Source organism: Salmo salar, chromosome 09 (genome assembly GCF_965601325.2).
Source record: "Salmo salar chromosome 09, fSalSal1, whole genome shotgun sequence".
In the NCBI taxonomy this organism is placed as follows: domain Eukaryota; kingdom Metazoa; phylum Chordata; class Actinopteri; order Salmoniformes; family Salmonidae; genus Salmo; species Salmo salar.
The window spans coordinates 116,591,408-116,615,058 of record NC_138299.1 but is presented as its reverse complement, the minus strand read 5'-3'; the positions used below and the strand labels follow the sequence as shown (position 1 = coordinate 116,615,058).

The window sequence follows — 23,651 nt, the reverse complement described above, 5'->3', positions numbered from 1 at the left end:
AGTTTGCTTTATTTTGCAAGTCCACCGCATCCAGCCATAGTCAGACAGATTCTCTGAGATTTCCACAGTAATTGGTTTAATATGAGCACTCCACTTCATCACGCTGTCAGCATACCAAACAGGCCCAACACTGAACAGGCTAATCGGCCTGTAATTTAATATCGCCTGGATTCGATTGACAGACGTTCACAAGGTTTGTTTCCTTGCTTTTCAACAATGAAAATATTATTATGGTCAAGGTGAGTAACATATTGTGGTCAAGCTCAGTGACTATTCTACCACTGTAGAGATCCTGTAAGTGTACTGATGTAAAATACGCTGCCACTGATTTTACAAGGGTGATTACTGCCATACCCGCACAAATCCAGCAAAGGGACGTTAATCCAGACCCGGGTAGTGTTCATGAAAAACCAAACGAAAGAAAACTGGCTGAAACAGGGAGGGACTACCTGGACTGGTCCAATAAGAAACACTCGTTTTCATTGTCTGTTGTAAAATGTTTTAACATTATTCCATCACATTCCCTAATGAACAGCACCCAGTAGTGAATCAACTCCCCGACTTGCGCTGGGATGAGCACGAGTCTACCACCCTGCGTTCATTGGCCTTACTTTGTTGATGAGGTGCTCTGTGACCACCTCCCGGAGGCCCGTGTACAGCTTCTCGCCGTGTTTGTGCAGCACCATGGTGTAGGCGTTCCTGTAGAGCTCCTCGAAGCTCAGCCCGCTGTTGTTCTTCCTCTGGATCTCCTGGATGGCATTCTTCAGAAGGTCCCAGATGTTGTTTACATACTTCTCGTCCATTGTCATCTGCAGTGGACAAAGGAAGTAAGAGTGAGAGGAGAGCAGACAAATAGACTGACAGGCCAAAGTTTCGGGGATCTTTGGCTCCCTCGTTTGAGGGAGAACTGGAGCAAAGCAAGCTTGATAGACACCGTGTGCATAGCCTCCATTTTTATCACAGTCTCCTGCTAGGCTAGCCTACTTCTTTAGGTCAGCAACCTGTGAGAGAGACAAGACAAGTATACATGTTCTACACTTCTGCAACTCAAAAAACCCTACTTATTTAAAGAGTAGACAATATTATATTGCAATATCTTACAGTTTGAGTGTAACATTGATAAAAGAATGCTCCTCCTGAAAATGTATGATTTATATTCCTACTTTCGATCCTATATGTAAAAGTATATTAAAACAAATCACTGTAAGGGAAACGGAGGTGTGTCCCTATTTGTGTTCCTTGTGATGAACTAAGACTGCAGGACTGCAATATCATGACAATATTCCCAATAAGGTTCCATCCAGTCCATAGCATGAATGAAAGCGTTTTATATTTTCCATATCATATTACTCACGGCCACCTTTAACTGTGCCTCGTAACATTTGCCTTTCCCCCAAATTCTCCTTTTAACTGGACAGACAGTAATTCCACTGTAGCCAACCATCACACTCGGATAAACATGGCCATATTCACAGCTTGACATAAATCCCTTGTCCCCTTTGGCTGTCACACTCAACCATGGCCTGTTAAACCTGGAGGCTCTCCAAAGTGAGGCTGGCCGAAAGCTGCATACAAGGTGTCTGGATATAGCACCATCCACACACACAGACAAACACAAGCATATTTCACAGGAAGGAAGTAACAGTGTGATTGGACAGGGTTCACAGGGATCCGGGAGGTAACATAGCAGGACAATCCATGACCCTACTCAACCCGAGAACAATTATGCAAAGTTGGTATTTGGATTTCTTATTGGAGTGAGGGACGGGGTTCAGGACGAAGTGAAACCCTTTGCAACTAATAGGCATTTTACTCACAAGTCATTTTTGTAAAACCTAGTAACTTACCACAATAAATTAACTGTCATATATCCCACTAATAATCCAGGTAGAGGGCCTGAACCTTTTTCGGCCCATGATTGCACAGTTTTGTTTTACGCTCTGGTCAACGTTAGTAGAGGAAGTGCACTAACGCCCTGGACCAGAACTACACAAAACAGTCCTATTTTCTGTGGTACTCAACATAATTTTAGTCTGTGGCCAGACTAATTGCTGATTCTGAAGACATCTCTGAATGTCTGAAATGGACCCTAGGAAGTCCCAGCCAAGACATAAAACAAGACTTTTAAAGATTTATTCTACACCATCTCTCTGCATATCAAAAGGGTGTTCCAAAGTGGCTTCAGCCGCTTCACATGGGTTAGTGTGACACTCAGTAGATGGCAAACTGGATAGAATCTGAGGAGCACTCATATCCTTCCCATCCCTTTCATGATAATGATTTAAAGTTTTGTCATATGGAGATCTGAACAGCCAGGGAGGTAACATGATCTGATGGCAGTGAACTTTCAACTAAACACTGGACTTTGGCCTTAAATGAAAGGATCATGTGCTAAGGTAATTTGACGTTTATGATGAGTCACTGCATTGGTGAAGATTAATCTAACAAAACTGGCAAAACTAGCTACCTGATGTCACAATCCATTCATAGACGCTAACTACCTTTAGCCCGATGCTTGCTCTAAACGTTAACGTGAAAGTGGTACGGTTTTGGAAACACAAGTAATGCATCTCTCATATCAGCGAGAAATTATTTTCTAAAAACAAAATGTGAAATTACTACACACATTTATAGGGTTAGTGTTCCCACATGGCCATATTTCCACGTTACAGCGCTTGTTTACAGAAGACAGACAAGAGGAGACCAACTGTGCCAATTAGCCTGTTTCGAACACCTGTGTAAGCATAACTGGGAGGAAGTGTAGTTCATCAACTGGAGGCACACACAGCATATGGATCTGTGCAAATCTGCTACAGTAAGTGTATAATTGTTTGTATTTAAAAGATAATTTCTCGGGCCTCCTGAGTGTTGCAGAGGTCTAAGAAACTGCATCACAGTGCTAGTTGTGCCACTAGAGAACCTGGTTCTCTGTCGCAGCCGGCCGTGACCCATGGGGCAGCGCACAATTGGCCAAGCGTCGTATATTCTTGTCCCATCGCGCACTAGCGACTCCTGGGCCGGGCCGGGCCGGGCGCAATGCATGCTGACACCGTTGCCAGGTGTACGGTGTTTTCTCCAACACATTGGTGCGTCTGGCTTCCGGGTTAAGCGGGCACTGTGTCAAGAAGCAGTGCGGCTTGGTTGGGTTGTGTTTCGGAGGACGCACGGCTCTCGACCTTCGCCTTTCCCGAGTCCGTACAGGATTTGCAGCGATGGGACAAGACCAACTACCAATTGGATACCACGAAATTGTGGAGAAGGGGGAAAACTACAAATATAAAAAAATATTTTAAATTGATTATTTGACTGATATGAAAGGGCCATTTGTTTCGAAAACCTTTTCGCAAGCAGTGATTATTTACGTTTCTAAACTTTAAAACACAGAGTCGGAATTGTAGTTCACATGGAGCCAGCAGTGGGCGAAGCTAACTGCTGGAAACCCTATGAAGAGAAGGGTTATCGAGAGCTAATGTAGGGGATCATTGAGGATTCAGTGGAGGTACATCTGTCATAACTGAATACTGATGTCAGCCAATAGCTTACTCCCATTAGCTTTCGTCCATTAGTTCTAGCAAGCTGTTTCCCAATTAAACTTAGGCTAACGTTAGATACTTTCTTTCAAGATTGAAGTAGCTAACGTTACATTAACTAGGTGTAACAGTCGACGCAAAATGTTAGCTATCTATATAACAGTTAAAGTTAGTTGGGGTATCGCAAGGTTTTATTGGCATGTAACTAAAGAACGTGATTCAGCAAACCATGTCATGCAGAATAACGTCACCAACAACAATTCTCTCCAGTTCAACCCACCAGTTTCTGAATTGACCTAACGTTAAATACAAGTCATTTGCCACAAACAAAGCTACGACGCCAAATATTTAGTTAACTAGTTAACTATTACTAGCTAGAAACCATGTTTTTCTCCAGGTAAAATGACAGTTGGTCGTTCGCTAGCTAATGTTAATAATTGTCTGACAACAGTAACGTTACTAGCTACTGTATCTAACTGTAGGTAGCTAACAAGCAGCTATCCATAACCTCTAGTAGGGGGTAGCTAGCTATCTACTTGTTTTTACTGAAAGACCGGCCTTGCAAACTGCACTCCCCAGCTAGCTAGTTACTCGAACCTCGGTGGTCCAGTCACCGCCTGCTGCTGGCAGAGACAGGTCCTATATGCGGTGTGTACTTACAGGAAAAGCTCGTATCCTCATCTTGGTGTCCTTTTTTGTGCCGCCTTTGCTGAGATTGGACATGGTTACCTCGTCTGTGTGTTCTGTATTTACATGAAAATATTATCTGGTTAGGTACAGGGAAGTATACTTGTGGAGCTTCCACTCGACCCTCGCTAGTCCGTAGTTGGTTGTTGACAACCAAACGGCAATGTTTCTCTAACGTAGATCTCCACACACAGCAATGGCGGACTACCTAGCTACAGTTCTCACTGTGCAGAGCTCACGCGAGACTAAGGGTACTGGGCTGGGAAGGGTAATTTTCTCATGAATATAATGTTTTGATCAACAAATTCCATTGGGCTTTGCCAAACACTTAAATAATAATATATAATATATGACATTTAGCAGACGCTTTTATCCAAATCACACATGACAAATCCAAATGCTTAAATGTTTTTATAGCATACCACCCACTCCATCCCAGTATACTAGGAATTATTTGGGCTCTGTCTCTGCCAGTGGAGGCTCCTCAGAGGAGGAAGGGGAGGACCATCCTCATCAGTGAAATTTCATAAAAATAAAAATAGTGAAACACAAAAAAGGTTTAGCTTTTTAGATAAAACTATACTAAATATATTCATATGTCACCAAATAATTCATTAAAACACACTATTTTGCAATGAAGGTCTATAGTAACTTCAAAAGCACTATCTAGGTCAGCACAATGGTGTAGCTCGCTTCTGTCCTCCTCTGGATCCATTGACTTCAATACAAAACCTAGGAGGCTCATAGACCTCACCCCTTTCCATAGACCTACATGATAATTATGACCACTTCTGGAAGAAGTCCTCCAAAAAATCAAAGCTTTTTCAATGAACTGACATGTTGTCCATCCAATCATACGATTAGGATCAGAGAAGGAACCTACTGCGTTGTATTGAGGTTGTGCTGCAGAGCATTATTGGGGGGGTTCTATGTGTTGAGAAGCGTTGGTGACATTGGATAGAGATTGAAAATATATATTTGAGCATTTTTTAAATTATTCAATTCAAATTAGTTTCTTCAAATTGCAGGAGATGGAGGAGGTTAATTATACATTGTTTTATAACTTTATTTTTGTGTCCAGTTAGTGCAGTTTATTTCAATTTTCCCTGCTAACAAGCTAGCTACCAGTTCGAGTGTGCACCTTTCGCCGCTAACGCTACCTCAAAAAGTGCGAATTAAAACCGAGGTCGACTGCCTGAGATCAGTTTCATGAAGAAAGATGAAAAGGTGATGGCGTTCAATACCAATTGCTATCAAAAGTATAGCTGGTTAACAGGGAACCTTTAATCAATCCGTCTGTATTTTTGCTTTTTGGAAAGTCTGAGCCTTGGGCGAAAGAGGGGTACAGTGCCCAGAAGAACATTTGATCATTCAGCTAAACGACAAAACAAAAGCAGGGAGCGTAACGTTATAAGATTCAAGCTTCTGGGAAAAAGCCGCATCTATCATGACGACGGTCTGCGTATTCAAAATGCGCAACACAATGAGAAAGTAAGAAGAAACAGGGATATTCTCAAGCGGTTTATCAACAGCACTGCGTTTTTGGGCATGCAAAACGAGACCATTTTTGTCAGTCTACAGTCTGACCAACTGTAAACTACTAATAAGAGCAGCGGCATACAGCCTACTATGCGCTGTCCATTTGGTCAGGGTAAACTAATTGGTAGCGTTATGTATTTATAGTCCATTTGTGTGTCAGGAGAAAATGTGAATGTGGTCAAATTTGGTTTATATTCAAAATTGGGCTGGCTAGACTGCCTATACGTTTTCAATCCAAAATTATTAACTGGAATTAATCAATCAACATAATAGTGATGACAGATGTAAGTAAAAAACATTTATACGGCCTTTTTATACGGCCCAGTTGCATAGGTCTGCATGATACAAACATGCATAAAGCAAGCTCAGCCCTTTGAGTTCTATTGTCTATCAATTGTTGTCTCTGGGTAGAGGAAATCCCCCACCTACTCTCCTCTAAATATAATTCATATGAACAAGTATAAGGTTGCCCCCTGTGACCTGATTCTGATTAGGGACCTAAAGGTCCAGAGTTTTCCTGGTTAGGTTAACAGATAAGGAGAAACTCCAGGCCCCTGGGGGTAAAAATTTCCCCCCAACTGGTTTCCACCAGCCTGCTAGCCGTTGTCAGTTATCGTCAGGTATGTGGATGATCAGGGCTTTATTCAGGAACGTTTCTTGGGCGAGATGCGCAGTCTTTGTTTAACTTCATGGACAAACTTGTTCAAACTTACATCGGCGCAGCTGTAATGGAATGTATCTGCTATTTGTATTTCCATCTAAGTCCCCTCCTGTTCCCTGATTTAAGAAGTGACCACTCCTCTCCACTACGATTGTCAACTCTCTCCTGGCATGAACTGAAGCCACGTCTCATGTTCCCGCTCATCCACTGTTACATTTAATGTTTCCTCTCCAAACACTGTGAGTACCCCTATCAATTTTTTCTCATTACTGTATGTATAGTCAATCACATTACACATCAATGATTTTACTCCTTGCTTGGACTAAATCATTCTTAGCTCTTTTGTCTAACTGTGTAGTGTGTTGTGTTATTGTTTTTTGTCTTCCCAGTCAAATCCTGTCCTGCACTAAAGTCAAGCCATTGAAGACCTCAATTCATGCCTCATACCCTCATTCAATCACTGCTGTGATCCCTTCCCAAAACGGTGTATGTAGCCCTCTCATTCCCCATAATATTGTACTATAAATGTCTTTATTAAATGCTTTAGTTTAAAACAATTACTCTGACGATTTTTGAAACACGCTTTGACATCTCCGTGTGTCTATACTGTGGGCCTCCTCAGTTTTTCAAGTCACCAGCCTCCACTGATCACAGAGCTAGCTGTGCCACTAGAGATCCTGGTTCGAGTCCAGGCTCATTCGCAGCCGGCTACGACCGGGAGACACATGGGGCGGCGCATATTTGGCCCAGCGTTGTCCGGGTTAGGGGAGGGTTTGGCCGGCAGGGATGTTCTTGTCCCATCGCGCTCGAAATTGGGGAGAAAAATAAATAACAAAATACAATTGTTTCCAGAGGGGTGGGGTTGATTCTCCTCCAGAAATCAAACTGAGAAAGGCATCTAGAATTAGCATGTCAACAAGACTACATTTTGTTGGATCCAGGTAGGACTGTATCATAGCCACAGCGACATTCCTGCATAAATGCCTGCAGGAGGATGGATGGGACTCCTCATACAACAGCAACATCAACCTGTGGAAACCTATCTTACACATGCCAGGAGGGAGTGAAAACCTCCAGTGCAAACAGCAACTCCATTTGTTCTACATAAAAGCATTTACTGTAGGCTATGCATGCAGAGTAGGGTTGATTATTTTCCCCGGTATTTTACAAATGTTCCATCCCGAGAATAAATCACTTTTTACTCAGGGAACCTGGTGTCATTCAAAAGCATATAATTAGGCCTATGTCTGGATTTGATTAGAGCTTTGATCTAAAATTCAAGCCTGATGCTACCTGAGCCTGATGAGCCATACATTAAATACATTTTATGACCCCTACATTAAAGACATTTAATGAGCCGAAGCCCAAATTATTGTGCCATTATTCAATACATACAGTGCATTCGGAAAGTATTCAGACCCTTTGACTTTTAACACATTTTGTTACGTTACAGCCTTATTCTAAAATTGATTTTTATTCCCTCATCAAGCTACACACAAAACCCCATAATGACAAAGCGAAAACTGGTTTTTAGAAATGTTTTCTGATATGACAGTGTTGGTATTTCTGCTGTAAAATCACATATATTGTAATGTCCTTAAGTCTATTGACCAACTGGTCAATCTAAGTAACATAATAAAAAAGTCCCCATCAAAATCCGTCAATTTAATCCAGTTTAATATTTTAGCATATTTGCCTACGGGGAAGGATGGCCAGCCACACAGGAGGGTGATTTTTACTAAGGGGGAAAAGGAGGCTGTGCTGACCGAGATGCATGTTGGCCATTTCGGAGTGAAGCGCATGATTGACAAAATCAACCTACGCTTCTTCTGACGGGGAATTGTCAAGGATGTGGACAGCTGGGCAAGTGAAATAACCTTTTGTTTATCAATCACATTCTATTATATCGGAAATGATTATGATTTCAATGAATGTCATATCAGAGAGCACACAATGTTTAAATGTGTTACTTTTAGCTTAAAAAAGGTCGGTACCCTGTCTAGCCTGACAGAAGTTTGAAAAGGCAAAGACTGTGGCGCCGGAGTTGAAGCCCATCGAAGTAGTTTCACCATGGCACATGATCGGTAAGTGTCCCAATTCAAATTTTGCAGAGTTCAGTCAAATCAAAGTTTATTTGTCACGCGCGCCGAAAACAACAGGATACCGAATACCTTACAGTGAAATGCTTACTTACAGGCTCTAACCAATAGTGCAATAAAAAAAAAAAGTGTTAGGTAAGTAAAGAAATAAAAAGACAGTGAGAAATAACAGTAGTGAGGCTATATACAGGCACCGGTTAGTCGGGCTGATTGAGGTAGTATGTACATGTAGATATGGTTAAAGTGACTATGCATATATGATAACCAGAGTGTAGCAGTAGCGTAAAAGGGGGTGGTGAGTGGTGGGACACAATGAAGATAGTCCGGTTAGTCAATGTGCGGGACACTGGTTGGTCGGGCTAATTGAGGTAGTATGTACATGAATGTATAGTTAAAGTGACTATGCATATCCACCTCTATGCAGACGACACCATTCTGTATACTTCTGGCCCTTCTTTGGACACTGTGTTAACAACCCTCCAGATGAGCTTCAATGCCATACAACTCTCCTTCCGTGGCCTCCAACTGCTCTTAAATACAAGTAAAACTAAGTGCATGCTCTTCAACCGATCGCTGCCTGCACCTGCCCGCCCGTCCAGCATCACTACTCTGGATGGTTCTGACTTAGAATATGTGGACAACTACAAATACCTTGGTGTCTGGTTAGACTGTTAGCTCTCCTTCCAGACTCACATCAAACATCTCCAATCCAAAATCTAGAATTGGCTTCCTATTTCGCACCCTCGTAAAACTGACCATCCTACCGAACCTCGACTTCGGCGATGTCATTTACAAAATAGCCTCCAATACCCTACTCAATAAACTGGATGCAGTCTATCACAGTGCCATCCGTTTTGTCACCAAAGCCCCATATACTACCCACCACTGCGACCTGTACGCTCTCGTTGGCTGGCCTTCGCTTCATACTCGTCACCAAACCCACTGGCTCCAGATCATCTACAAGACCCTGCTAGGTAAAGTCCCCCCTTATCTCAGATCACTGGTCACCATAGCAGCACCCACCTGTAGCACGCGCTCCAGCAGGTATATCTCTCTGGTCACCCCCAAAGCCAATTCCTCCTTTGGCCATCTCTCCTTCCAGTTCTCTGCTGCCAATGACTGGAACGAACTACAAAAATCTCTGAAACTGGAAACACTTATCTCCCTCACTAGCTTTAAGCACCAGCTGTCAGAGCTGCTCACAGATCACTGCACCTGTACATAGCCCATCTATAATTTAGCCCAAACAACTACCTCTTCCCCTACTGTATTTATTTATTTATTTATTTATTTATTTTGCTCCTTTGCACCCCATTATTTCTATTTCTACTTTGCACTTTCTTCCACTACAAATCTACCATTCCAGTGTTTTACTTGCTATATTGTATTTACTTTGCCACCATGGCCTTGTTTGCCTTTACCTCCCTTATCGCACCTCATTTGCTCACATTGTATATAGACTTATTTTTTATACTTAATTATTGACTGTATGCAAATAGTCCGGGCTATATTATTATTATTATTGTGTGTGTGTCAGTATCCTAACAAATATGAAAATCTGCATACTTTTAGCCCTTTCCAGCTTTATGCAAGTCAACAATTCTGAGATCTTTGTTCGAGGCATGGTTCACATCAGGCATGGCTTCTTGTGAATAGCAAACTCAAATGTTGTGTTTTTTATAGGGCAAGGCAGCTCTAACCAACATCTCCGATCTTGTCTCATTGATTGGACTCCAGGTTAGTCATTAGCCTAGGGGTTCATACTTTTTCCAACCTACACTGAATGTTTCAATTATGTATTCAATGTAGAGAAGAAAAATACAATAATTTGTGTGTTATTAGTTTAAGCACACTGTTTGTCTATTGTTGTGACTTAGATGAAGATCAGATCAAATTTGATGACCAATTTATGCAGAAATCCAGGTAATTCCAAAGGGTTCTCTTACTTTTTCTTGCCACTATCTCCCATTTATAACACTGCACTAATCCATCAAATTTTCTCACAGTAAGGTGTAACCTGTGTATGTGCTTGTTTACGTCTCTGTCTCCTACCCTGTTCCCTTTAACTCTGCTCCTGTTCTCCAGGACCTAGGGGTTCTGCCCAACACCCAGACGTGGATCCACCTGATGTCCTCCATCACCAACCACCCTCCAACTTTTCATTACATCATCTACAGCTACTGTTGTTTTCATGTTGTCATTATCTGTTTTCATGTTGTCATTATCTGTTTTCATGTTGTCATTATCTAAAAAGTTTTCTTTCTCGATCATACCGGGCACATAATGTGAGATACACAGATTAACTTAACAAGAGCACTGCAAACACTCAGAACACCTTCTTTGCCTGCTTTGAGGAGAATACAGTGCCACCGACGCAGCCCGCTACCAAGGACTGTGTGGCCCCCCGTCTCCTTCTCTGTGGCCGACGTGAGTAAGACATTTAAATGTGTTTACGGGCATATTTAATCTCTCCCTATCCCAGTCTGCTGTCCCCACATGCTTTAAGATGGCCACCATTGTTCCTATACCCAAGAAGGCAAAGATAACTGAACTAAATTACTATCATCCCCTTAGCACTCACTTCTGTCATCATGAAGTGCTTTGAGAGACTAGTCAAGGATCATATCACCTCCACCTTACCTGCCACCCTAGACCCACTTCAATTTGCATACTGCCTCAATATGTACAAAGACGATGCAATCACACTGCACACTGCCCTATCCCATCTGTACAAGAGGATGTACAGCATGTAATAATGCTGTTCATTGACTACAGCTCATTATTCAACACCATAGTTCCCTCCAAGCTCATCATTAAGCTTGAGGCCCTGGGTCTCAACCCCACCCTTTGCAATTGGGTCCTGGACTTTCTGATGGGCCGCCCCCAGGCGGTGAAGGTAGGAAACAACATCTCCACTTCGCTGATCCTCAACACCTGGGCCCCACAAGGGTGCGTGTTCAACCCCTCCTGTACTCCCTGTTCACCCACGACTGCGTGGCCATGCACGCCTTCATCTCAATCATCAAGTTTGCAGACGACACAACAGTAGTGGGCTTGATTACCAACAATGACAAGACATCCTACAGGGAGGAGGTGAGGGCACTCGGAGTGTGATGTCAGGAAATAAACCTCTCACTCAACGTCAACAAAACAAAGGAAATGATCGTGCACTTCAGGAAACATCAGAGGGAGCGGCCCCCTATCCACATCGAATGGACAGCAGCGGAGAAGGTAGAAAGTTTTAAGTTCCTCTGCATACACATCACGGACAAACTGAAATGGTCCACCCACACAGGCAGTGTGGTGAAGAAGGCACAACAGCTTCTCTTCAACCTCAGGAGGCTGAAGAAATGTGGCTTTCGTCACCTAAAACCCTCTGAAACTTTTACAGATGCACAATTGAGAGGTTCCTGTCGGGCTGTATCACCACCTGGTAAGGCAACTGCACTGCACACAACCGCAAGGCTCTCCAGAGGGTGGTGTGGTCTGCACAACGCATCACCGGGGGCAAACCATCTACCCTCCAGGACATCTACAGCACCCACTGTCACAGGAAGGCCAAAAAGATCATCAAGGACAACGACCACCGGAGCCACTGCCTGTTCACCCCGCTATCATCCAGAACGTGAGGTCAGTACAGGTGCATCAAAGCTGGGACCGAGAGACTGAAAAACAGCTTCTATCTCAAGGCCATCAGACTGTTAAACAGCCACCACTAACACAGAGAGGCTGCTGCCTACATTCAGACTTGAAATCAATGGCCACTTTAATAAATTAATCAGTAGTTACTTTAATAATGCCACTTTAATAATGTTTACATATCTGACATTACTCATCTCATATGTGTATATACTGTATTTAATGCCATCTATTGCATCTTGCCTATGCTGCTCGGTCATCGCTCATCCATATACAGTTGAAGTTGGAAGTTTACATTCACCGTAGCCAAATACATTTAAACTCAGTTTTTCACAATTCCTGACATTTAATCCAAGTAAAGAATTCCATGTCTTAGGTCAGTTAGGATCACCACTTTATTTTAAGAATGTGAAATGTCAGAATAATAGTAGAGAGAATGATTTATTTCAGTTAAAAAAATAATAATCACATTCACAGTGGGTTAGAAGTTTACATACACTCAATTAGTATTTGGTTGCATTGCCTTTAAATTGTTTAACTTGGGTCACACGTTTTGTGTAGCCTTCCACAAGCTTCCCACAATAAGTTGGGTGAATCTTGGCCCATTCCTCCTGACAGAGCTGATGTAACTGAGTCAGGTTTGTAGGCCTCGTTGCTCGCACACGCTTTTTCAGTTCTGCCCACAAATTTTCTATAGGATTAAGGTCAGGGCTTTGTGATGGCCACTCTAGTACCTTGACGTTGTTGTCCTTAAGCCATTTTGCCACAACTTTGGAAGTATGCTTGGGGTCATTCTCCATTTGGAAGACCCATTTGTGACCAAGCTTTAACTTACTGACTGATGTCTTGAGATGTTGCTTCAATACATGCTTCAATGTTCCTCGGCTTGCAAGCCTCCCCCTTTTTCCTCCAAACATAACAATGGTCATTATGCCCAAACAGTTCTATTTTTGTTTCATCAGACCAGAGGACATTTCTCCAAAAAGTACGATCTTTGTCCCCATGTGCAGTTGCAAACCGTAGTCTTGCTTTTTTTATGGTGGTTTTGGAGCAGTGGCTTCTTCCTTGCTGAGCGGCCTTTCAGGTTATGTCGATATAGGACTCGTTTTACTGTGGCTATATATACTTTTGTACCTGTTTCCTCCAGCATCTTCACAAGGTCCTTTGCTGTTGTTCTGGGATTGATTTGCACTTTTTGCACCAAAGTACGTTCATCGCTAGTAGACAGAACACGTCTCCTTCCTGAGCGGTATGACGGCTGCGTGGTCCCATGGTGTTTATACTTGCGTACTGTTGTTTGTACAGATGAACGTGGTACCCTCAGGCTTTTGGAAATTGCTCCCAAGGATGAACCAGACTTGTGGGGGTCTACAATTTATTTTCTGAAGTCTTGGCTGATTTCTTTTGATTTTCCCATGATGTCACGCAAAGAGGCACTGAGTTTGAAGGTAGTCCTTGAAATACATCCACAGGTACACCTCCAATTGACTAAAATGATGTCAATTAGCATTTCAGAAGCTTCTAAAGCCATGACATCATTTTCTGGAATTTTCCAAGCTGTTTAAAGGCACAGTCAACTTAGTGTATGTAAACTTCTGACCCACTGGAATTGTGATACAGTGTGAAATAATCTGTATGTAAACAATTGTTGGGAAAATGACTTGTGTCATGCACAAAGTAGATGTCCTAACCGACTTGCCAAAACTATAGTTTGTTAACAAGACATTTGTGGAGTGGTTGAAACACTTAGGTTGGAGTCATTAAAACTAGTTTATGTAAACTTCTGACTTCAACTGATTTATATGTACATTTTGTTATTCCATCCCTTTAGATTTGTGTGTATTAAGTAGTAGTTGTTGTGGAATTGTTCGATTACTTGTTAGATCTTATTGCACTGTTGGAACTAGAAGCACAAGAATTTCGCTACACTCACATTAACATCTGCTAACCATGTGTATGTGACCAATACAATTTGATTTGAACAAAAAGAGCAGCAGTGCCTGGACTTTGCAGTCTCCCTCTTCAAGTCCCCCTTCTGAGACTAGCTGTCTGTTGAGAACAAGTGACAGGCAGAACCTCGCAACCACCTCTATATTCCAAACACCAGAATGCAGTTTTTTAGTCTATGATGGCTATGTGAGTGGTCAAGAAATCTTAGAAAATAAATGAATCATACAATTGTACCAAAAACGATCAACGTTTATGTATTAAAATCTTAATATTGCCAGGTTGGTTTTCACAGCTGTTTCACAAGGTATTAGTTGTAAATTATCCTTTGATCGTAGTTATTTGCTCCACGTTATTGTTGTATTCTAGGACCTACAATAGATACAACCACAAGGGTGTACTAATGAGCTATGCGAGATAGAAAAAAAATAAATAATTGGGGGACTACTGAAATTATATTATTTCAGTGTAGATAAGGGAAGGGCAGGTTAAAAGAAAAACATGATTGCCAGACAAGCCAGTCTATTAATCAAACGAATTTGCATATAAATGGAGTGGAAATTAGCTGACTTCGTGATCTGTAAGGTAAATAACTGTTGTCAAGCAGATTACACGTTCTTTGCCTTTTCCGAAAGGTAGCAATGTTTAAGACAGAACACGAAATCTAATGTTAACAAGGTACCCAAAAGTAGTTCGAATTAATGTTTTCATTTTATTAGCTTAAAGCTTGTTCAAACAGCGAAATTGTCGCGGAAACGATGAAAATAATGTCATTTAGGCCTTAATGATCATCACAGCGTTGATAAAGCAACGGACGACAATATTTGGCATGATAGGCCCCCATTTGATTTTATTAAAATGTTTAAGTCACTCAAAGAGCATAAGAACAAGGCAAAAGCCCCCCTCCTTCTCATATCTCTGGTAGGGGAAACACTGAAGATATTCGTGTAAACTCGAGAGATCAGGCGTTTACACGGCTACTACTATTGACCAGAGCCAAAAGGAGTGTAAATTGGGATTGGGCCTGTCAAAGAGCAGCCACAGAGATGTGACTGGGAGGTCTCGCCAGAGCTGTAGTGAATGCAGTGCACACTTGAGCCATCTCGATCATGGACAAGATTTCTTGGTAATCTGGAAATTATTAATTAAAAACTAAGACTGGTGAATTTGTAATTGTTTTCAAGAGTGCGATCTAGCAGACGTATTCTTTAAATCTATATCCTTGAAATACGCGAGCATGGTTTTACGCGCAGCAAGCAATTATAACACACTGAATTGAGCTAAATTACATAAAGATGAACCACATTCGTGGCAGGCAGAATATAATGAGAGGAAATACAAGTATGTGGTTTTGTTCCTTGGGTTAGTACGAATCCGAATATTACGCTAATTATTATTATGATTATTATCCTAATCCAGGCACTTGTCATCTCCCGTCTGGATTACTGCAACTCGCTGTTGGCTGGGCTCCCTGCCTGTGCCATTAAACCCCTACAACTCATCCAGAACGCCGCAGCCCGTCTGGTGTTCAACCTTCCCAAGTTCTCTCACGTCACCCCGCTCCTCCGCTCTCTCCACTGGCTTCCAGTTGAAGCTCGCATCCGCTACAAGACCATGGTGATTGCCTACGGAGCTGTGAAGGGAACGGCACCTCCATACCTTCAGGCTCTGATCAGGCCCTACACCCAAACAAGGGCACTGCGTTCATCCACCACTGGCCTGCTGGCCCCCCTACCTCTGAGCAAGCACAGTTCCCGCTCAGCCCAGTCAAAACTGTTCGCTGCTCTGGCACCCCAATGGTGGAACAAGCTCCCTCACGACGCCAGGACAGCGGAGTCAATCACCACCTTCCGGAGACACCTGAAACCCCACCTCTTTAAGGAATACCTAGGATAGGATAAAGTAATCCTTCTAACCCCCCCCCCCCCCCCCCCCTTAAAAGATTTAGATGCACTATTGTAAAGTGGTTGTTCCACTGGATATCATAAGGTGAATGCATCATTTTGTAAGTCGCTCTGGATAAGAGCGTCTGCTAAATGACTTAAATGTAAATGTACGCAACATATTCAAGGACTATTATGGATTCCTAGTCATTATGACGCAGCTGTCACAAAGAATCGTGAGGGATTCATTTCGTCAGTTGCTGTCAACTTCGAGCATTACCTGCGTCTTACCAGTGTATTTTACTTAATTGTTTCCTTATCCGTGTCTTCTCGTGATATTGAAAAGTCATTAGCTAGTCTACTTGTTTCTTTTCAAGCAATTATTATTGAACAAGTGTCTTTCTTTTATTGGGTGATCAAAGAGATCTGCATCCATAAATTCAGCTTGTCATGGATGGAAGCTCAAGTTGTGGATGGGCATGTGCAGGCGATAGTTCACCACAGCCCCCCTCCCCTCCTGAGGCCCTCCTGGTGAAGATGCAAAAGCTCTGCCAAGAGCTTGGCGAGTTGACTGCATTAATGCAGCCTGTCCTGGACCAAAGCAGCAACGCTTTGGAGGCTTCACCACAGCACCCCCCCACACCTGGAACTTTCCTGTTAGGAACTTTCCTGCGCCAACAAGGGGTTGCTGACCTGATTGCATTAACTGAACCTGTCCTGCTGGATCAAAGCCCAGTGGACACTTCACCACAGATATGGACACGGCCCCTCTCCCCTGAAGCCCTCCTAACACAGATGCAGCTGCTCCGCCAAGAGGTTGTGGAGCTGAGTGCTTCAATCAGCCAAGTTCTGGATGAACCCGAGACAACATATTTGGACGCACCGACACCACCTCTCCCTAAAGCCGCCTGGGCCTCCAAGGGTGAGCCTCAGAGGGCCCTGAGCCGGTCCTCCATCTCCAAGAGTGTGGGCATGTCATGGCCGTACTCCATCTACCCTCACTGTGACCTCATCGGCCAACCAGTTCCTGAGGAGAAGCCTGTGGTAATGGCTGACAAGGCTCCCTCAACGCCCAAGAAGGTGTCTTTCTGGAGGAGGCTGGCATGCTGTTTTGGGAAGAGGGAAAAGACTGGATCCACTAAGAACAACAAGGTCAAGAAGAAGACCAAGGCAAAGGGGGAGAAGACCAAGGTCCAGGAGAAGACCAAGGTGGAGAAGGTGAGATGACCACTGGCTTGTCAGTCATTAATAAATATTGTTATTATGTGCCAGTGTACCATGATCTATCCTCTAAAGTCTTGTCTCTGTTCTTTTCTTATAGGACACTGCCATGACCAGGGGATATTTCTCCACGTATTTCAACCTCATAAAACTGCTCACAAAGTAATACAACAAACGGGTGAAGAAGTGAACTAGGATTTTTATCAAATTGTTTTTCCTAGAGCCTTTATTTAACCAGGATAAACCTCTTTATTGAGGTAGACCTGGGAAGATTCAGCCGGAAAAACCTGGTTGCCTGATCCAAAGACAAACATCCTATCTATCAGGATATCCCGAATGGGAGAGATCATAACATACTTATCATACTTATCTTCTGTTAATGTTGTTAATCATGTTTTCAATTAAGTTTTCTAAATGATCTACAGATTCTACGTGACTTTCATATTATGATAACTTTAGAGTTATGACATGAGAAAAAAGACTCAACATCAAACCCAATGTGGTGATCTGATAAACTGTGGGTTACAAATCTGGAGAAGTTAAAGCTCCTTTTAAAACACTCTCATTCAGCACCCTATGTTGATATGGGTTGCTAAGTCTTATCAAAGAGAAGGTTGTTAATAAAATAACTGCCCACCACCAGACTAATTTAAAAGCAGTTTAAATAAAACAATGGTAAAACAGTACAAATGTAGGGTCAAATTACAGTAAGTATATTCAGGCAAATTATCTTGGTGGACTCATCAAGAGCAGATCAAAGACCATTTACATGAATGCAGTTACGTCCACACTGACATTTGCAGTGGGCAGCAGCCTTGAGTCATTGCCTTGTGCAGCAATATCCAACAAGTGAACTAACAATTCCACAACTACCAAATACACACAAACCTTTACTTAGATTTGTGTGTATTAGGTAGCTGTTGTGGAATAGCTTTTCTATATATATATATATTTGTATTTGTATTGAATATTTAAAACATACAGTATACTTGCTGTGAAGCCGCTCAATAACTTCATCACATTAGTCATCTAACAGACTCCCATCCAGAGCAACACACAGAGGCAACCAACACCCTGCTCGTCGACAGATCTCCCACAAGGTCAAAAACGGGGACCCGAACCAGCGATCCATCAGCCACCAGCCCAAGCTCCCAACCGCCAGGCAACCAGCCCTCCAAGATCCCCCCCCCCCACAGTTCCCCAAGAGCTGCCCCTCAACCATCTGAGACCCCCACAGTCCTCCAGGTTAGTCAGCTAACCTGGAGTCCAATCAATGAGACGAGATTGGAGATGTTGGTTAGCACTGCCTTGCCCTATAAAAAAAGAAACTCAAATTTGAGTTTGCTATTCATAAGAAGCATTGCCTGATGTGAACCATGGCTCAAACAAAAGAGATCTAAGACCTAAGATTAAGAATTGTTGACTTGCATAGAGCTAGAAAGGGTTACAAAAGTATCTCTAAAAGCCTTGATGTTCATCAGTCCACGTTAAGACAAATTGTCGTCTATAAATGGAGAAAGTTCAGCACTGTTGCTACTCTCTCTAGGAGGGGCCGTCCTGCAAAGATGACTGCAAGAGCACAGCGCAGAATGCTCAATGTGGTTAAGAAGAATCCTAGAGTGTCAGCTAAAGACTTACAGAACTCTCTGGAACATGCTAACATCTCTGTTGACGAGTCTATGATATGTAAAACACTAAACAAGAATGGTGTTCATGGAAGGACACCACGGAAGAAGCTACTGCGTCCCAAAAAAACATTGCGGCATGTCTGAAGTTTGCAAAAGTGCACCTGGATGTTCCACAGCGCTACTGGCAAAATATTCTGTGGACAGATGAAACTACAGTTGAGTTGTTTGGAAGAACACTGTGTGGAGAAAATAAGGCACAGCACACCAGCATCAAAACCTCATCCCAACTGTAAAGTATGGTGGAGGGAGCATCATGGTTTGAGGCTGCTTTGCTGCCTCAGGGCCTGGACAGCTTGCTATCATCAACGGAAAAAATGAATTCCCAAGTTTATGAAGACATTTTGCAGGAAAGTGTTAGGCTATCTGTCCGCCAATTGAAGCGCAACAGAAGTTGGGTGACGCCAACAAGTGGGAACAAGTGACAACGACCCAAAACACAGAAGTAAATCAAAAGAATGGCTTCAACAGAAGAAAATACGCTTTCTGGAGTGGCCCAGTTAGTCCTGACCTCAACCCGATTTGAGATGCTGTGGCATGACCTCGAGCAGTTCACACCAGACATCCCAAGAATATTGCTTTCGTCCAAAATTCCTCCGGGCCATTGTGCAGGTCTGATCCACAACTACAGAAAATGTTTGGCTGAGGTTATTGCTGCCAAAGGAGGGTCAACCAGTTATTAAATCTAATGGTTCACATACTTTTTCCACCCTACACTGTGAATGTTTACAGGGTGTGTTCAATAAAGACATTAAAACTTATAATTGTTTGTGTTATTAGTTTAAGCAGACTGTGTTTGTCTATTGTTGTGACCTAAATGAAGATCAGATAAAATTTTATGAGGGTTCGCATACTTCTTCTTGCCACTGTGTAGTACCAGTCAAACGTTTGGACACACCTACTCCTTCAAGGGTTTTTCTTTATTTTTACCATTTTCTACATTTTGTGGAATAATAGTGATGACATCAAAACTATGAAATAACACATGTAGTAACCAAAAAAAGGGTTAAACAAATCAAAATATATTTGAGATTCTTCAAAGTAGCCACCCTTTGCCTTGCTAACAGCTTTGCACACTTTTGGCATTCTCTCAACCAGCTTCACTTGGAATGCTTTTCCAACAGTCTTGAAGGAGTTCCCACTTGTTGGCTGCTTTTCCTTCAATCTGTGGTCCAACTCAACCCAATTGAGATGGTTGGGATGAGGTCGGGTGTTGTGGAGGCCAGGTCATCTGATGCAGCACTCCATCACTCTCCTTCTTGGTCAAATAGCCCTTACACAGCCTGGAGGTGTGTTGGGTCATTGTCCCAAATGACAAGTCCCACTAAGCGCAAACCAGATGGGATGGCGTATCGCTGCAAAATGCTGTGGTAGCCATGCTGGTTAAGTGTGCCTTGAATAATAAATAAATCACAGACAGTGTCACCAGCAAAGCACCCCACAGCATCACACCTCTTCCAGGCTTCACGGTGGGAACCACACATGTGGAGATCCTCCATTCGCCTACTCTGCGTCTCACAAAGACACAGCGGTTGTGTCAAAAATCTCAAATTTGGACTCATCAGACCAAAGGACAGATTTCAAGCAAGTAAGTCTCTTTTTCTTATTGGTGTCCTTTAGTAGTGGTTTCTCTGCAGTAATTCGACCATGAAGGCCTGATTCACGCAGTCTCCTCTGAACAATTTATGTTGAGATGTGTCTGTTACTTTTATTTGGGCTGCAATTTCTGAGTCTGGTAACTCTAATGAACCTTTGCGTCAGAGGTAACGCTGCGTCTTCCTTTCCTGTGGCAGTCCTCATGAGAGCCAATTTCATGATAGCGCTTGATGGTTTTTGCGACTGCACTTGAAGAAACGTTCAAACTTCTTGACATTTTCCGTGTTGACCGGCCTTCATGTCTTAAAGTAATAATGGACTGTCGGTTCTCTTTGCTTATTTGAGATGTTCTTGCCATAATATGGACTTGGTCTTTTATCAAATAGGGCTATCTTCTGTATACCAACCCTACCTTGTCACAACACAACTGATTGGCTCAAATGCATTAAGAAGGAAAGAAATTCCACCAATTAACTTTTAACACCTGTTAATTGAAATGCATTCCACATGACTACCTCATGAAGCTGGTTGAGAGAATGCCAAGAGTGTACAACGCTGTCATCAAGGCAAAGGGTGGCTACTTTGAAGAATCTCCAAAAATATATATTTTTGATTTGTTTAACACTTTTTTTTTGGTTACTACATGATTCCATATGTGTTATTTAATCGTTTTGATGTCTTCACTATTATTCTACAATGTAGAAAATAATAAAAAGAAAGAAAAACCCTGCAATGAGTAGGTGTGTCCAAACATTTGACTGGTACTGTATGTGTAAAAGATTACCAATTCACACCTCAAACCAGAGAGAAAGCATGTGGTCAGTCAGGGGCTGTGGTTCCAAAAGGCACACGCCTCTCACAAACACACAGAGCATTCACAACCTGCACTGCTTTTCTTGAACAAGGGTGAAGGAATGTAGCCTCTGTAAATATCAGTGGGAACCTGCTTTAGATTCCCATAGCTAGTCTTCCTGGATAAGAGCTAGGTGTGCTTGTTATTCCTGGGAGGGACAGTAGTTGTACATAGTCCAATTTAGGAGATAGAAAGTATTGGAACAAATTCACTTGTGTGTATCAAAGTAGTAAAAAGTAAAGTATTTGGTCCCATATTCACAGCATGCAATCACTACATCAAACTTGTGACTCTACAAATTTGTTGGATGCATTTGCTGTTTGTTTTGGCTGTGTATCAAATTATTTTGTGCCCAATAGAAATAATGTAGAAAAATGTTTCTAAACACTTATACATTCATGTGGATGCTACCACAATTTCAGGTAATCCTGAAAGAACTGAATAATGAATGAGAAAGTTAGATACACAAATATCATACCCCCGCAAAAAAATTCTAACCTCCCCTGTTATTGTAAGGTTAAGAGATGTCTTGGAGGTATGATATTTGTGCGTCTAACTTTTTCACTAATCATTATTCACGACTCATTCAGGATTATCTGTAGTCATGGTAGCATCCACATTAATTTAATGTGCTCATTACATTATATAAAAAGGGAAAAGTTGAAACATCAGGGACGTGTTCATGAGGGCACATTCAAATGATTTGAAACGGAAAACAAACATTTTTGTTTATTTTTGGAATCCGGGTAGTTCCTCTCCTTTAAGTTTTTCTTCTGTTTGGTGCCCAATGAACCTGACCCTGGGTTTCCCTGAGGGACACCTGATGACTGCTGTAGAAGTAACTTTCACATGTTTCGCTTAATAACACTCCTGCTTGTCGTATGAGTCATTTTTCTGAGACGGTGATGACAAAGACAGTGGCTCAGGTCTTAAAACAACAGAGATATGTTATTTACCTAGCTAGCGAACAGAGGACAGGCCTCATCAGGTACTGACTTGGAAGTGGGAGAGACCGTCCGACGCCATTACATTCCCAGAGTATTAGCCAATCCCCTCAGTGACTGGGAGGAATGCCAAATGTTCAAAGTTCAGGCTAGGGGAAGGAACACGAGAGGGATGGTTGTCGCCTCCTCACGGTCACTAACACCAGGCTGTTAAAGTTACTGTAGAGAGAGACCAGATACTGTCTAACAAACAGTAGACACAAGCAGAGGATCTGTGCAGGGTCAAAACATCTCAAGAGACCAAGTATAAGAATCAACCACCACATGAATTGGGAGTTGCACTGGTGTTGGTGTTAAAATGTAGTATGATTTGAACTATCAATCATACTTCCTAGGATGAAAAAAAGGAGACCTTACTGCATTGACTGAAACATTACCCTTATGGATAACCAAAATCCAGAATATATGTTCTAATCCAGTAGGGTATGTATGATACAATGAATGTGCAGTGAATATGCTAATAAGACCCCTGCAGCAGAGGGGTTGTTCTGGCCGACGCTTGGGACATCAGACGCTCTTCTATGTCTTAATTACAGCCCTCAGTGCTATTAGTCATGGGCTTTATGACGGGAGACCCACCCAGACCAGTGTGCACACTTTTTGAGCTCTGGAGCTACCACAGCCACAGACTCCACAAGCAAATCAAAACAAAATCTAATTTTATGTCACATGCACCAAATACAGCAGGTGTAGACTTCAGCAGACTTCATTGACTACAGCAGGTGTAGTCAATGAACAGCATTCTCACATATGTATTCCTCTTGCCCAGGTGGGAGAGAGCAGTGTGGAGTGCAATAGAGATTGCATCATCTGTGGATCTGTTGGGGTGGTATGCGAATTGGAGTTGGTCCATGGTGTCTGGGATGATGATGTTGATGTGTACTTTGACCAGCCTTTCAAAGCATTTCATGGTTACAGATGTGAGTGCTATGGGACAATATTATTTTAGGCAGGTTACTTTTGAGTTCATAGGAACAATGGTGGTCTGCTTGAAACATGTTGGGATTACAGACTGGGACAAGGAGATGTTGAAAATGTCCATGAAGACAGTTGCCAGATGGTCTGTGCATGCTCTGAGACCACACCCTGGTATTCTGTCTGGCCCAGCGGCCTTAAGAATGTTTACTTGTTTAAAATTTTTCCATTGGCCACGGAGAGCGAGATCACACAGTCGTCCGAGACAGCAGGGGATCTCATGCCTGGCTCAGTGTTTGCCTCGAAGCGAGCATAGAAGGCACTGGAAAACGATGTGTCACTGGAAAACGATGGAAATGCAGATATACAGAGCTCAACAACATGGAAACAAA

General features: G+C 42.5%; 2 protein-coding genes and 1 long non-coding RNA gene across 10 annotated transcripts in view; 2 read left to right on the top strand and 1 right to left on the bottom strand.

Annotated features, from left to right (window-relative positions):
* LOC106612448 (cullin-3) overlaps window positions 1-4,437 on the bottom strand; it is a 28,206-nt gene extending 23,769 nt beyond the window's left edge. For both annotated transcript variants that reach the window (XM_014213577.3, XM_014213578.3), the window contains exons 1-2: window positions 4,191-4,437; window positions 612-809 (exon numbers count right to left, since the gene is read on the bottom strand). In XM_014213577.3, the coding sequence (XP_014069052.3) occupies window positions 612-809; window positions 4,191-4,253 (261 nt within the window). In that variant the 5' untranslated portion in view covers window positions 4,254-4,437. The remainder of the gene's footprint in view (window positions 1-611; window positions 810-4,190) is intronic.
* Window positions 2,487-14,379, top strand: LOC106612449 (uncharacterized). 7 transcript variants are annotated; one of them, XR_014378851.1, is made up of 6 exons: window positions 2,487-2,815; window positions 6,544-6,656; window positions 6,807-6,903; window positions 8,105-8,501; window positions 10,200-10,253; window positions 10,394-14,379. It is a non-coding gene; the product is annotated as an uncharacterized LOC106612449 (long non-coding RNA). The 7 variants fall into 7 exon arrangements; XR_014378852.1 differs by having other exon boundaries at window positions 8,105-10,253; window positions 10,394-10,439; window positions 10,602-14,379; XR_014378855.1 differs by having other exon boundaries at window positions 8,105-10,253; window positions 10,394-10,943; window positions 11,091-14,379.
* A 1,661-nt stretch (window positions 14,380-16,040) lies between these two features.
* Window positions 16,041-19,649, top strand: LOC106612502 (uncharacterized). The gene is made up of 2 exons (XM_014213687.3): window positions 16,041-17,203; window positions 17,307-19,649. The coding sequence occupies exons 1-2, from the start codon at window positions 16,436-16,438 to the stop codon at window positions 17,370-17,372; spliced, it is 834 nt and encodes a 277-aa protein (XP_014069162.2). The 5' UTR covers window positions 16,041-16,435; the 3' UTR covers window positions 17,373-19,649.
* Window positions 19,650-23,651: the final 4,002 nt, after the last annotated feature.